The sequence below is a fragment of the Theobroma umbraticum genome, unplaced genomic scaffold (genome assembly GCF_002168275.2).
Source record: "Theobroma umbraticum cultivar Fairchild unplaced genomic scaffold, ASM216827v3 scaffold_2.0, whole genome shotgun sequence".
Classification (NCBI taxonomy): Eukaryota; Viridiplantae; Streptophyta; class Magnoliopsida; order Malvales; family Malvaceae; genus Theobroma; species Theobroma umbraticum.
This window is the reverse complement of record NW_018397277.1, coordinates 815,617-830,693: the sequence shown is the minus strand read 5'-3', so window position 1 is coordinate 830,693 and position 15,077 is coordinate 815,617. Positions and strand designations below refer to the sequence as shown.

At 31.9% G+C, this 15,077-nt stretch overlaps 1 protein-coding gene and 1 non-coding gene across 2 annotated transcripts; both read left to right on the top strand.

The window, feature by feature from the left end:
* The first annotated feature begins 2,450 nt into the window (after positions 1–2,450).
* Positions 2,451–2,543, top strand: LOC149526330 (small nucleolar RNA snoR8a). The gene has a single exon (XR_016352118.1). It is a non-coding gene; the product is annotated as a small nucleolar RNA snoR8a (small nucleolar RNA).
* A 2,812-nt stretch (positions 2,544–5,355) lies between these two features.
* On the top strand, positions 5,356–11,938 carry LOC110427627 (Regulator of Vps4 activity in the MVB pathway protein). The gene is made up of 6 exons (XM_021443163.2): positions 5,356–5,573; positions 5,727–5,859; positions 5,944–6,047; positions 9,351–9,522; positions 9,650–9,790; positions 10,918–11,938. The coding sequence occupies exons 1-6, from the start codon at positions 5,524–5,526 to the stop codon at positions 11,299–11,301; spliced, it is 984 nt and encodes a 327-aa protein (XP_021298838.1). The 5' UTR covers positions 5,356–5,523; the 3' UTR covers positions 11,302–11,938.
* Positions 11,939–15,077: the final 3,139 nt, after the last annotated feature.

The following is a 15,077-nucleotide window of genomic DNA, read 5'->3' as shown; positions in this document are numbered from 1 at the left end:
GACTAAGTGATATCGATTAGTCGACTAAGTGCATTCTGTCTGGCAGTTTGAACTAACGCTAAAAGATAAAATAACAGGCAAAATTACTCGCAAATTGTTTCCAACGGTCAAAATCTGTCAAGGTGCCAAAAGAGTTGATTTTTCAAGTATAAAAACACCTCCCAACAACCAAAAATTAGATTTGAAGGCTTCCAAGATTAAAAATTGCTCAAAAACCTCAAGAATACTCTGCATATTTTTTGCACTTCACTCCAATCTTTATAACAGAGTTAAGAACTTCATCTTGTACCATCAGATCATGTTAGTGATCATTGGTACCTCTTTATTTCTCTTCTCCTTGATTGCTTAGAGTGTGCGAGACACTCTAAGGGGATTAATCAAGCTTGGGTTAGCTTGATTGAGTGTATAGGTTCTAACTAAGCCTAGAAAAGTTAGTTTTTGGGTTTTGGTTGATCTTAGGAAAAACCATTGTTGAAGGTTGTGGCTGAGCTTGTGAAATATCATTGTAAAAGCTTGGTGAAAGCTTAGAAATTTCACCGTTTATAGTGATTTGATTTGGAAAATCCTTAGTTGGATAATCAAGGTAGTAGATGTAGGTCTTTAACCAAACCACTATAAATCTTTGTGTTTTGTATTTGGTGCTTTATTCTTGATTTCATTCCTTGTTAGATTGTTTTTTATCTTGCATTTAACTTCCCATCATTGAAGTTAAAATTGCCCCCCACAAATAGAGCTCAAATCTTGTAAGAGTCAAAAAGTGCTATTCACCCCCCCTCTAGCATATTTACTTGGGACCAACAACTTTGCAATGTCAACTTTCTATAATCAGAGAACATGAATTGAGCACGAATCCCATGGCTCAAAATTTTACTTTATATATTTCATTCCTACTATTATAGTGCCCCAGTCCTATTCTCCCAGGTACTTCGATGCTGTCGTTTGCATGCAGGGTACACTGAAATATGATAAGCTATTGGGTGGAGACCCAATGATGAAGTACTCGGTTTTAGTATTTCTAATATAGTCTCGTATGTGCAAACTTGTTGGGATTGAAAAGAAAAAGTTAATTATAGTCTAATGTACATGTCTTTTATTTTTTAATATAGTTTTTATTGCCACATTTCCATTAATAGTGATGTTAATTTATACAATTTTTAATTACAATTTTGGGCATATTACAACTTTGTAAAGTCGTTCATGGAGGTTAAATTTATATCCTAGGGAAGCAGAATCCCTTCACATACAAAAAAGTTTGTAAAACAAAAAAAAAAGTAAGACATTACTTAGATAAAGAAAATTTTGTATTGTCATTAAAGAAAAGTGTAAATAAATTTGTCATCTAAAGTTTAAAATTTATTACTTCATTGCTTTGTATTTATTTTTGTTACATTTTTACTTAACGCTATTAACTTTATTTTCGAGAATTTTCAAGTGTTAGAAAGATAAATACAAGGGTAAATTGATTGTTAAATAAAAATTCTCTTTTTTAAAAAAGCTTTGAAGATGAAGTAGAAATATGAGAGAATAAAAAAAGTAAAACAGAGTATGAAATCAGTAAGTAAAGAGTAAAAGAAAAAGAGTATTTAGTAGAATTTTATTCAAGTTTGGCTTTTCAATGCTTACATAAATGGTCAAAATACTCGAGAAGTCTTTGTACTAAGGTATTTTGTTCAATTTAGCCACTTTATATTCAAAATTGTAATAATTTAGTCTTTTAATTTTGAAAATTACTTCAATTTAATCTATTTCTTAACAGCATCTAATTTTACTGTTAAAGGAGATGATGTCAGCATTGATGTCATACTGACGTGGTGCAAAACATACTGACGTGGCATGCCAAATGGCACCACATGATGGCATGGCAATGCCATGTGGCACTAATAAGATGATGAGGCAATGCTTGATGTAGAACTAACATGTTGACGCGTCAGTGCTACGAGGCAAATCAAAAATTTTTCAAAAAAAAAATTATTCGTGCCCTGTCATAGGAGTTAAATTGAATAAAATTGAGATGTTGAGGGACTAACTTGTAAAAAGTATTTAAAAAATATAAATGTTTAAGTAGATGATAAATATATTTATTAATGAGGTAAATATTTAAGTGTAAAAGATTTATGATGTTAAAAAATATATAAATATTTTCTTACTTGATTATTTGAGTTTAGAATATATACATTAATTTATTTTTTGTAAAAATTAAGTTTGAATTCTCTTTTTATTCAAAAATTTTTTTTAAAAAATTTATATCAAAAACTAAATTTAGATGAATAACTTACATTATGTTAAAATAAAATAATATAAAAAACTAAATAAATTATTTTTTTCCTTCTATTTATAATAATGTAAAAATTTGAAATTTATTTGACTTAATTTTTAACTTAAATTGAACTCAAATTAGGAAAATAGGTTGATTTAGTTTTTTCTTTTAAAAACTGAAGAAAGGGGATATGGAGTTAGCGATAATTATAAAAATAATTTTTTATTCTAATTTACTTAATTTAAGCATGACAAATCTCTTTTTACGTCCATAGAATTTGAGCTACTTTACCCTTTTAATTTTTTATTAATTTTTTATATTTTTATTTTGTTTAATATTCCAAGTTATATTTTTCACGTTAAAATTTTCTGGATTAAAGACTACATTTATGGTTGATATAGTTAAATATAATTATAACTATTTGTACCATTTTATTTTGTATTTACTAATTTTTTGTAAATCTAAATTAATAATTTAAATTTAAATTTAACAAAATTTAATTGTGGTATTTAACCTTAAATAAAATCATTTTATAAGCAACTCTGAGTAAATTTAAATAAAAAGTAAATTGAGTAAGGGTTGAATAATTTCAAAAGAAAGGGTATTTTTAAATTGTGAAAGTTATAACTAAATCAACTTATTTTGTTAATTTGAGTTCAATTTAAGTTAAAAATTAAGTCAAATAAATTTCAAAATTTACATTATTATACATAGAAGAAAAACATTATTTAATTTTTTTTATATTGCTTTATTCCAACATAACACAAGTTATTCATCTAAAATTGGTTTTTGTTGCGAAATTGTTTTCAAAATTTTTTGAAGAGAAAGAAAATTCAAACTTAATTTTTATAAAAAAATTAAATTAATGTACATATTCTAGAATCAAATAATCTAGTAAGAAAATATTTATATATATTTTTAACACCATAAATCTTTTACATTTAAGTATTTAGTTTATTAATAAGTATATCAATTATCTACTTAAATATTTATATTTTTTAAACATTTTTTACAATTTAGTCCTTTAAAATTTCAATTTTGTTCAATTTAGTACTTGTATAATATATTTCTATTTAATTTAATCCCTATGACGCGATATAAAATTTTTTTAAAAAAAAAATTTTGATCTGCCATGTGGTAATAACACATCAGCTTATCACTGCTACATTAGCATTGCCACATCATCATGTTTGGCGTCACATCATCAAAATGTGTCATGTTAGCATGACATCAGCGTTGATATCATCCTTTTTAACAATAAAATTGGATGCAATTAGGAGGAATGGTTAAATTGAAGTAATTTTCAAAATTAAGGGATTAAATTGTTACGATTTTGAGTAAATGGACTAAATTAAACAAAATATCCTAATACAGGGACTTTCCAAGTATTTTGACTCTACAGAAATATGAGACAATGAAACAACAAAACAAAGTATGAAATCAATAAGTAAAGAGCAAAAAATAACAATAATAATAATAAAGAGTGCTTAATTGAATTTTTATAAAGGTTTGGTCTTTCAATACTTACATCATTTCAAGGAGTTTGAATCCACTATCAACTTATTTTTTTTAACAAGATCAATCATACCCTTTATAACATTTCTTTTAACAAGATCAAGCATAACCTTCATATGTCTTTTAAAATCAAGGGCAACCTCAATCAAGATATTATCTTCTTCAGATTCAAGTACAAACTTTATACAAGATGAAATTTTTTAAAGGATCTAATAAATCTTTTTACCTTTTACTTAGAGGTATAACTACTTCAACAATAGATTCTAAAAAATCTCTGACTCAAAATCTCTAGAAAGGTTGATAAAAAAGTTTAGAATTAAAAAAATTAGATTTTTCTCAAAGGATATGAATGATCATGGAATGTTTAAGTTAAAAGAGGGATCAGTTGAAAGATAAAAATGTGCCTTTTAGATTATGCTCTTTGTAAGGCTATAAATAAAAACCATTAAATTTAGAAGCTTTTATTTTAGTCATTGACCAATAAAAAAATTTGCAACCTGTTTACTTATCAAACAGGTTAAGAAAAAACTTAAATAACCCTTAATAAATAAAAATAAAAAATATTAATTAAAAGGAAATAAGTTAAAAAGAGAATAATAAAATTTTTATGAAAATTAATCATTTACATTTACATTCTCAAGTAAAAAATATTAATCATTGAGAAATTTTTAAATAAATATTGTAATAAAAATTTAGTTTAATAAATAATTTTTTTAACTATAATTATTTTTTATCTTTATTATTATTCATTTATAAATTAAAATTTATAAATCTTTAAATACTTTTAGCTCAATAATAAAAATTTAAATATTTAATTCTTATAAAAATTATACTTATTTTAACTTAATTGACTTGTTATCTTAAATTTCACATATTTACGTTAATATTTTGACAATACTTATTCCACCTTTATAATTTCTTAAGTTAATTTTTATAAGTTTACGTAAAAATTTTTTAACTAAAAAATTTTACAATAATTATTTTTATCCTTACTATTATTCATTTGTATATTAAAATTTCTAAACCGTTAAATAATTTAAAGTTGAGAATAAAAATTTTAATGTTTAATTTTAAAAAAATTTATATTTATTTGAATTAATTGATTTGTTATATTAAATCTCACACGTGTGACGTCAATATTTTGATAATACTTATTGTACTTTTATAATTTTTTACCTTAATTTTTAGTGTTTAAAATCAAGATTTTCCAATTCTTATTTTTTATTAGAATTATTTTATCTTCATTATTTTTTTATAAATTAAAATTTATAAATTGTTAAATATTTTAAATTCAAAAATATAAATTTAAATAGTTAATTTTTTAAAATATTATATTTATTTAATATAATTAACTTATTATTTTAATTTTATAAATTTAGGTTAATATTTTGACAATTCTTTCACTTTATAATTTTTTAGGTATACTTCAATAAAACTGTGAAGATTTATTTATTGAAAGTATAGTATTCGGATCCAAATTCCAAACCACTTGGTTAAGATAAAAGAATGAACAAATATTTACGCAGCACTTTGACTCTTGACGTGTTTACAAGTTTCATTAACCGATAAATCTTTCACCTGTGGCAATTACAAACGCGTTTCCTAACAGAAGAAACGTTTCGTCGAAGAGCCCTTAGGTGGCGTTTGGTGCCTCATGATCGATAGACTTGACTTTCTCTGCAATTCATCATATAAAGAAAAGATCCTGTTTGAATCATCAACGAAGAGTTTCTCCTCTGTTTAGTCATAAAATGTCTCTCTTAAATCAATTGTTCAATAGAGGTGTTTTTGGTGCAAAATGGTTAGTTCCTTCTTTTCGTCTTTTTTTCTTTATTAAATTTGTTATGTTCGACATAATTCTGCATTTAAGTCGTATATAATGCAGAAAACTAAATATCTTTGTTTCACTCTCGCTAAAATTTATGGGTTTTGATTTTTGGGTATAATTTTGTAGTAAAACATGCTTGAGCTTGGCAATCTCGCGCATTAAATTGCTGCAAAATAAGAGGGATTTGCAGCTCAAACATATGAGAAAAGAGATAGCCCAATTTTTGCAGGCTGGCCAAGAACCAATTGCTCGAATTCGGGTACCCTTTCTGACTCCATGTTTGATCATTTTATTGGCTAATGCTTTTAATTGCCATATTTTCTGTTTTTGTTTGAGGGATTAGGTGGAACATATAATCAGAGAGCAGAATATATGGGCTGCATATGAGATACTGGAGCTTTTCTGTGAGTTTGTTCTTGCACGCGTTCCTATTCTTGAAAGCCAGAAGTAAGTACAATGGTCAAAGACTTTAAGGACCCAGGCTTTTATTTCATTGGTTTCGCAAAATGGTTTATTATTTGTTTCCATTCCAGTATTTGTGTCATGCTCTTTTAAATCTGAAGTCTGCGGCTTTTTCATGATTAAAGTTGTGAATAAACTTGAACACCTTGGATGAGCAAAGCCAGAGGCTGAAATCTTTATTGCTTAACGTGCACATAAATAAAATTTAGTCTTCAGGCTTGCTTGTGAATTGTTAAGTACAATTTTGCAATTCTATTTCAATGGCTGTCACTGTTTACTTATTGTCCTTGAGTGATGTTAGTTTGATACATATTTAATGGGTGAAATCATTATATATGATCATCTTCTTTATCTGCTGGGTATACCCCAGAACCTTGATAATAATTTTCTCCTGATCTTTCTCCTTATGTATGATCTTTTTACAACACATCTTAATTTTTGTTCTGGTCTTTTTTTTTAAAAAAATTTTTCTTGATATTTTCTAATTGGTCAATTCATGAAAAACCCATATAATAACCCCCTTTATCTATTTTCCCAAATTTGTTATTGGTGTGAAGTCGGTGCTTGGATAAAACCTCAAATGTATCACAATACGCTTCAGAATATGAACATTTCTAGGTTCAAAAGTTCAGAGAGGCAGTTGCCTGATGGTTACGCTGTAAACCACTCTATAATACCCAATTTGACCTATGTTTCAAGTATCTATGACTGTGCAAGCTTTGGGGACATGAAAAGTAGAACTACTTGGAAGAGCAATTGCATGTTGCCCGGTAATAGGGCACTCATGTCAGTGGTTCTGCAGTATTGAGCATCGTGGATTTGTCTGCTTTTACGTTGGACCAAAAGGGGGCCAAAAATGAGGAGAACTGCTTCTGAATGGTTGCATAATCATTGATCACTAGAGTGTAAACAGCTTTAATCAGAAATGGAGTAATACGTGTAATTAAATTAGGATGCTGGTATGATTACACTTGTGTAACAAGTATGAGATAAGTTCATTGTCTCATGCTGTGTGAATTGAAGACAACATAATTTTTAGTCGTCTAATATGTTTGGTAAGATGCGATGAAAGCCAACAGATGCATCAGCATGGACTGTATAGATTCTAGTTTTAGGTCGTTCGGTAAGAGATGAAGGCCCATAGAACTTGAGTTGATGGTAGTGTAAGGTGTGAGATAAGTTCATTGTCTCAGGCTGTGTGAATTGAAGACAACATAATTTTTAGTCATCTAATATGCTTTGGTGAGATGTGATGAAAGCCAATAGATGCATCAGCATGGACTGTATAGATTCTAGTTTGAGGCCGTTCTAGAATGTGATGAAGGCCTATAGAACTTGAGTTGATTGTAGTGTAGGGGGTTCTTTTGGTAGGAATAGAGGACGTGTTGCAATTAGTAAATTGGAATGCACTAGAAGCGGCAGAGAGGAAGATTGAAGCAGTCTTTGAAGCGTAAGTGCTTTGGGTGGCAAGTGGTGAGGGGTGAGAAAAGGTGGAAGAAGTGATGGATTACGGCAAACGGGAAGGCTGAATAGAAAGAATGCTTGGAGAGCCTCGAGAGAGTTTTTAGTATAATCTTTGTTGGGTTTCTAATGATTTCTGATTGCCTCTCAACTTTTAAGGTCTTCATATTTTTATTGAACAGGAGCGCTTTCTTAGGAGTAGTTAGGAGAACACGTTCAATCATGAAAGAATGTCCTTTTCATGAAAGAGCAGTTAAAGAACGGTTTATGGGATATTAAAAGAATGACCATGTAATTATGTAGTGGACGTAAGTTTTTGGCAATGGAGTTGTGACACATAGTGCGCTACATGTATTTTTAAAGAGCAAAGAAAGAAAAAGAGGTAAAGCACATGTTCTTTAAAGAAAGGTTAAAAGGAAATCTTTTTAACTATGACTATATCTGAGCCACCAAGCCAAACTCTTTAGAGCATCCTAAATGTGAAGTAAGTCATGCACCGTGCCACTTGTTCTAAGTTATTTTCACTTCCTTATACAAATAGTTGTTCCATACTTGTTTCTAGGTGTTTCCGCACTTAGAATAGTCCTGGGTGCTTCTATGTTGGGAACGTCTTTGGGTGCTTTTGTGCTCGGAATGTCTCTGGGGGCTTCTACGCTTAGAACACCCTTGAGTGCTTCCATGCTTGTAATGCGCTGGGCGCTTTTGCATCTGGAATGCCCTAGGCGCTTCCACGCTTGGAAGACCTCTGAGTGCTTTTGTGTTTGGAATGCCTCCAGGTGCTTCCGCACTTGGAATGCCCTTGACGTAACTTTCCTATAACATAGTACTTTAAAAATAATAGTTAGCAAAAATTAGGCATCTACAGGTAAAACAAGTATATGGTAGTAGAATAAATCTTTCAATTGGACAAAATTTTCAAATTATTTTATCTGGATCCATCTACTGGATTGTAGTATTTTATTGTATTACGCTGACTTAGCATGGTATGCTTCACCAGGACATACAAATAATATCGAGGAGTGACAGTATTGTACTCCATTTACTTCTTCTAATTCATGAAAATAGCTCGTCTCAATATGGACAATTTGCTTCCTTTAAAATTCATGTCAGGATTAAGGATTTCATGACATCAGACGAGCTACTGACTTACAAGAGTGCAGCTATAATCAACATCACAATAATGGAAGAATAAAATGATGTATGGACAAATATTGGTTCTATTTAACTCTAATGTGACCTAATTAGCAAATGCATTCTTTCATAATGGAGCAGAAACACAGATTTTTTTAGCTAGATCAATTGCCACATTGAAGAAAAGGAATAAGTCCTAATGGATAGATTTAATGCATTAGCAGTATCTTCTGAAGAAATCAATTGTGGGTGCACGTGAGCAACAGCTTCTGATTCTTTTCCAGTTGTTCTAATCAACTGTGGGTGCACGTGAGCAACAGCTTCTGATTCTTTTCCAATTGTTCCAATAATGTGTATGTAATATGCATGTCCATGCTATATCCACATATTTTTTCTAATATGTTATGTATCAGTATTATAATCTTATTACACAAACTGCTCCCTGATTTTGCAGCAACAAGCTATGGTTGAAGCACTTTTCTGTCACTCTCATTCTAATTGTATTGTGGTTTGCTTTAGCCAAGAATTCCATTTTTTTTTTTGCCATAAAAATAAATGTCAAATTAAGCTTTTCTTTTTCCTAGTGCTATATGTGAACCCATTGTAGCATTGCAATAAAAATAAATGTCGAAGTAAGTGTTTCCTTTTCCTAGTACAATCTGAGTACCTATTGTAACAAGTCTTTCCACACAACAGGGAGTGTCCATCAGAATTGCGAGAAGCTGTGGCAAGCATAATTTTTGCTGCTCCTAGATGTTCAGATGTGCCTGATTTGTTGCAGATCAAGAATTTGTTTTCTACAAAGTATGGGAAGGAATTTGTCACTGCTGCATCTGAGCTTCGTCCTGACTCAAGCGTCAACCGTGCAGTTAATTATCTTTATTTCACGTAGTTTTTTTCCTCTCATGAGGTGTGATGTTTCTGCTACAGTGGCAGAGATGCAGCGTGCATATGATGATATGCCGTTTCTGATTCTTTTTTTTTCTGTCATTTAGATAATCGAAAAGCTTTCAGTTAGTGCTCCATCAGGAGAGATAAGGCTCAAAGTATTGAAGGAAATCGCTCAAGAACACAATGTAGAATGGGATTCTTCTAGCACTGAAGCAGAGTTCAGCAGAAAACATGAAGATTTACTGGTACACTTACAAAATTCTGTTTCAGATCTCTGTGGAATATGCAGAGATTAATCTTCAGGAAATATTTCTGGTTCATGACTCCATGCTCTTGATATGTATACTGCTTTCTCTGCTGTTAGGGAGCAGTTGCTGGAAACCGTTTTATGCATGCTTCTTCTTGTTGTTTCTGCCTCTAATAGCAAAAATTGCTTAGAGAGTTCTGTTGTGCCTATTTAATTTGGTATTCCCATCAACCACCCCCACCACCACCGCGCACACACCAAAAAAAAAAAAAAAGAAGGAAAAGGTATCATCTTATTGGTAAAGTGAAATCTCAGGATGTAATGTAGTTTTCAGTACTCGGTATGAGTTGAGATAATCAAAATGAAATTTGTGGGTTTTTCAGTAATCAAAATGTGTTGATTTAATGTTAAGTGTCATCTACTCTATAATTATCAGTCTCCCTCACTTAACCAAATTCTGTACACATTTTTTATATTGCCAATCTCTATCATGCAGTGTCAGTTTGCTGATGTCCAATGTACGAAACTTGCACTTATTAAAATTTCCTTATTGTACATCCAAGGACATGGCACTATTATAAGAGAATTTTCTATTGTTATGAAATAATCTTTATGTTAAGGTTTGCACTTGGATGCCTTTTACGTGATATTTTCTACAATTAGTGGCTTTTCGGCGAACAAGTCTCAAAGCATAGTTAGATATAAATGTTTACTTTAGAAAAAAATTATGAAAGCCCAAGTATTCTGTTGTGTCCTTGAGTCTAGAGCTTTGTGAGGATAGCAGCATTGGACATACCATTGCTGTGTGAAACATGTGACCTTTGTTTGTGTCCACAAATCAGAGATTAGCCAACTAGAGATATAGGGTATGAATGCAATATTAGACTCATTTGACCTCAATGACGCCTCAATCCTAACTATATTGGGCTGGCTATGTGGATTCTTTCCTGTTAAAGAACTTCCTCTAAGACTTTTGTTAATAATTACTGCAAACTGTACACAAAAGATGACAACCCATACTTTGTAATTTTACTATGAAATTTGCAGACACCATATACACCTATCACCTACACACACTCATGCATGCATTCTGGTGTCTGATTGGCTTTTCGATGTTATGTGCAGGCTGGATCAAAACAAGCATGCGCTGAGGCTGCAGTTTCTCAAGCTATTATTGGACAAGCCTCTATTAAACCTATGCCTTCTAATGGGGCGAAACCTATTCTACTTGCCAATGCCAAACGGGCATCTCAACACCAGCAAGCTCCTAGCCCTGTGAGCAAGGCGGCCTTGTTGACTAGTAGTGAAATTGAGCCGTCAGCCAAAAATTGTATACCTGGTTCAGTCAGTGACATTAAAACAGAGACAACATCTCGACCATCTGATGTCTTGGAAAGGGCTCGAGCTGCCATTGCCTCTGCAGATTGTGCAATAGCAGCTGCCCGTGCAGCTGCTGAGCTGGTGAATGTTAAATTTGGTTCAATGAAACTAGAAGGAACATCATCGTAATATACGGATGATTGGTGATGGTTGTTCAATTGCATATTCTTGTGATTTATCAAGGAACATTGGCTGATCAAGAGAGGAAGGGGGCCAACAATAGGCTGAAGTGAAATTTAAATAATTGGAAACTAGCTCTCAGTAAAATGCTCAAGTAGGGATTTGGAGATGTTGAATTATTTATCAAGGAACATTGGCTGATTAAGAGGGGAAGGGGGCCAACAATAGGCTGAAGTGAAATTTAAATAATTGGAAACTAGCTCTCAGTAAAATGTTCAAGTAGGGATTTGGAGATGTTGAATTATGCTTTGGGGGAAGTTGTAATACTTCCATCATTATATCATTTGTCAGAATTAAGGGTTGAGAGAACTCCATTTTCTCTAGATTGGCGACCTAGCTTATTGACCAGCATTGGAGTTCCCAAACCAGCTGTTCTGCAGACTATAAACGTTCAATGTTTCTGGAGTTCACTAAACGTTCTCATGTCTTCTGGAATGAAACGTTTTCCTCTGTTGTAAATTCGTTTTTCTTTTCTTTATATGGATCAGTTACTAATGCAATTGAATTGATAGACCCTGGAAGTTTACGACGTAGAGCAATAATCTGAATGATCAAATTCACATTCCTGTGTCGGGACAATTTTACATCTCAGTGATTTAAATCCGCTAAAAAATGTTCTCCTCTGAATGCTATTTTATCAAGTACATGGGAAAAAGAGTGTGTTTCCAACGGTACGAGGCCTGGGCTTCAATAGTCAAAGCACCAGCGGGCCGAGCTCATGAATAGGTCGTCCGCTCGACAAACTAAAACGCTAGTAAAATAGTTGTTGTAGATTTTATTAGTTGATGATTCAGGAACCCCTTTTGAAGTACTCTGTCATGTGTTGAAAATGACAAGGGTACAATATTTCAAAGGCTATGAGATATACAAGACATAAAATCCTGCAGGTACGGTTTATAAGATTTAGTTTGAAAACCTATAAGCAGAATATTAGGGTTCACAGTTCACATCCAACCCTACCGACAGCAGCAAGAAAACAGAAGCCATTATTCTTCTCATCAATGCCTTCTGTCATGTATTCAAGGAAAGAGAAAAAATAAAATGCCTAAAGTTTCTTCAAAAACAGAAACAAAAGAAGAAAATGCATAAGAAGGAAGTCTTCTTCTGGAGACCACGGAGAGAGGAAAAAAATTCTTTAAGCGCTGTATGATCAAGATGGATTTGATTGTGTTGTTCAAGGTTTCTTATTGAATTGCACTTATTATTTCTGGAGGTTAACTCAAATATCATTTTTGTCTTTATAATTTCAACACGAGATTTGTGTCCTCAAATGTCTTTATAATTTCTAAAGGTTGACAACAGATCCACTATGACATGAAGTGGTACACCATGCCCTCGCAAAGGGACAACCAGGAATAAGAGAGAGAGAGAAGGTGTAACTTTTTGTTTGAAAGCAGATGAATCCATGCATCAGTCAAGGGCTTTTGTTTGATATATGTGGTGGTGAGAAGGACCAGAACATTCTTGTTGCTATTCCCAAATGGTCCGACCTACGTTCACTCTCCACTGACCTCTCATCAGGGCATAGCTCTAGCCAGCAGAGCAGGTCACGTACAAATGAAAAAAACATACTCGGCCCCCTTAACAGCTTTAGCTTTAGCCTTTTAAACAAATTATTATTATTATTTTTTTATGTAGCATTTTTCCATGCTTAATTTCCACATAGCCAAGCATGCAGTCAGAGACAAATGTGTATTACCTGAAAGCATATAAAATCACACTTGTCAACAGCAAATAAATAATATGATATGCAACTCAAACCCACGTCTCTTTCACAAAAGACATCCCCTTTCATGCATGAAACATTGAAACTTCAGCTTCAGCGCTCTCTCCTGCATTATTACACTTCAAGCCGTACAGATATTCACTGCGAAGAGAGAGTGATAAAGATGTGTCGACAGTTTTTAGCAGAAGAACTAAGGACAGAAATAAACATTAAGTAATAGGGGAGGAAGGGAAAAAAGAAAAAGAAAACCCCAGTAGGGTAGAAGGGATAATATTATACTACAACATAAGCCATATATCAAGAAATCGCGTGATCCGCAAACAAAAAACCTACTTTGATTTTGTTGAAGTGAAGGGTCGTTTTCTGTCTTGAATTTCGTTTTGACGCGGAGTTGTTTCCATTGCTGGGTTCAAGATCTGCTCTCTCCTCTCGTTTTTCTTGTTTTTATTTGTTTGGGTGCTTTGCTAAAACAGCTTCCTGTCATTTCCTCGAGTTTTTCCTTGACGAACCATGATTTGATTGCTAACTATAGATATGCTGTGCTCAAAGCAGACTCGGAGAGAGGAAATATATACTCTTTCTGTTCGAATTCGTTAGTTTTTTCTTTAAAAAATTAACTTTATTTTTGGTTAAAAGAAGTCAATTTTGATCTTTACTTTTAAAAAATCATAAAAAATAAAGTTCTGAAAAATGAGGTTTGAAGTTTTTAAATTTCAGAATCGTCAAACCTTATTTTTTGAAAATTTGCTTCTATTTAATATTTTAAAAATTAAAAGTCAAAAATTAAAATTATTATATATATATATTGTATATGAGCTTTTCTCTCAATATTGATAACATATGTACAACCGTTATTAATTATCTTTTTTAATAGCTGAATATTATTAGCATAATTGTACCAAGTCAGAAAAAAAGGTTTTCAGTTTTAGGAGTCTAAATGAAACAAAAGGATACCAAAAGCCAAATATATATACAACACATCAAAGGCCCAAATAACCCAACCACCACATAAAAGCCGTTATTGACCGAATCTATACTTAAAAAACTACGATGACTCCTATTCTCTTTGCACCCCTTCCTCTGCTACCTGGCCAGCCATTTTGTTAGCTTCTCGAAGTGTATGTTGAATGTCCCAACTAGCAATGTTAGACATAGTAAATTCGGTAAATCTCATATGAGAACATAATCTCCATGGAGTAGTCCCATCCCATTAATGGAATCACTTTCTATCAACAACCTATAAGAAGAAATCGATTTTGATGCAGCAAAAATCAAGAAAGCTTCTTTAATACCTAAAAGCACAATCTCATTATTATTAGCAATTCTAACATGTTTAGAAAATAAAATTTTGATTATGCCTTCCTCATTTTTGAAGCACACACCTAATGCCTACTATCCTTAGTTTAGAAGAGAAGAACCATTTACATTGAATTTATTAGATAAAGAAGCTTGTAACATAACAACCAAGAGGGGGTGAATTGGTTTTCAACTAAAAATTTCACAGTTCTTTCAAAATCAGTTAAAGATCAGAACTTTAAGCATCAAAATAGAAAAATAGTGCAAGAAATGAAAAATAAAGCATATCAAGTTGAAAGAGAAGAGAGAGTGAACTCAGTCAAGATTTTTATAGAGGTTCGGCCTCTCATAGCCTATGTCTACTCCTTTGATATCATAAGGAGTTTGAATCCACTAAAAATGTTGCCTTTCTTTAGTAGGTTCAAATGTAACCTTTACAGCCAAGTGCCTTTTGGGGATCAAGGACAATTTATCAATGAGTCACTGCATTTTCAAGGTTAAATCACAACCAATCTACCTTTTCCAATGAAGGTATAACCAATCTTACTTTTTCAAGGCTTAAGTATAACCTATGTGCTTTTTCAAGGAGGTATAACTTATTAATAGTGGATTACAAGGATTTGTGTCTCTAGATAGGCTGATTAACAGATTTTGAGTACAAGAGAATTGAGCAAAGATTATGGAATGTAAGCTTGAAACTAAT

Bases quoted from the DNA above. Each gene is read 5' to 3' on its own strand.
- LOC110427627 (XM_021443163.2), top strand. From the start codon at position 5,524: ATGTCTCTCTTAAATCAATTGTTCAATAGAGGTGTTTTTGGTGCAAAA. The intron at 6,048-9,350 runs GTAAGTACAATG...TCCACACAACAG, and splicing joins CCTATTCTTGAAAGCCAGAA to GGAGTGTCCATCAGAATTGC. The intron at 9,791-10,917 runs GTACACTTACAA...TGTTATGTGCAG, and splicing joins GAAAACATGAAGATTTACTG to GCTGGATCAAAACAAGCATG.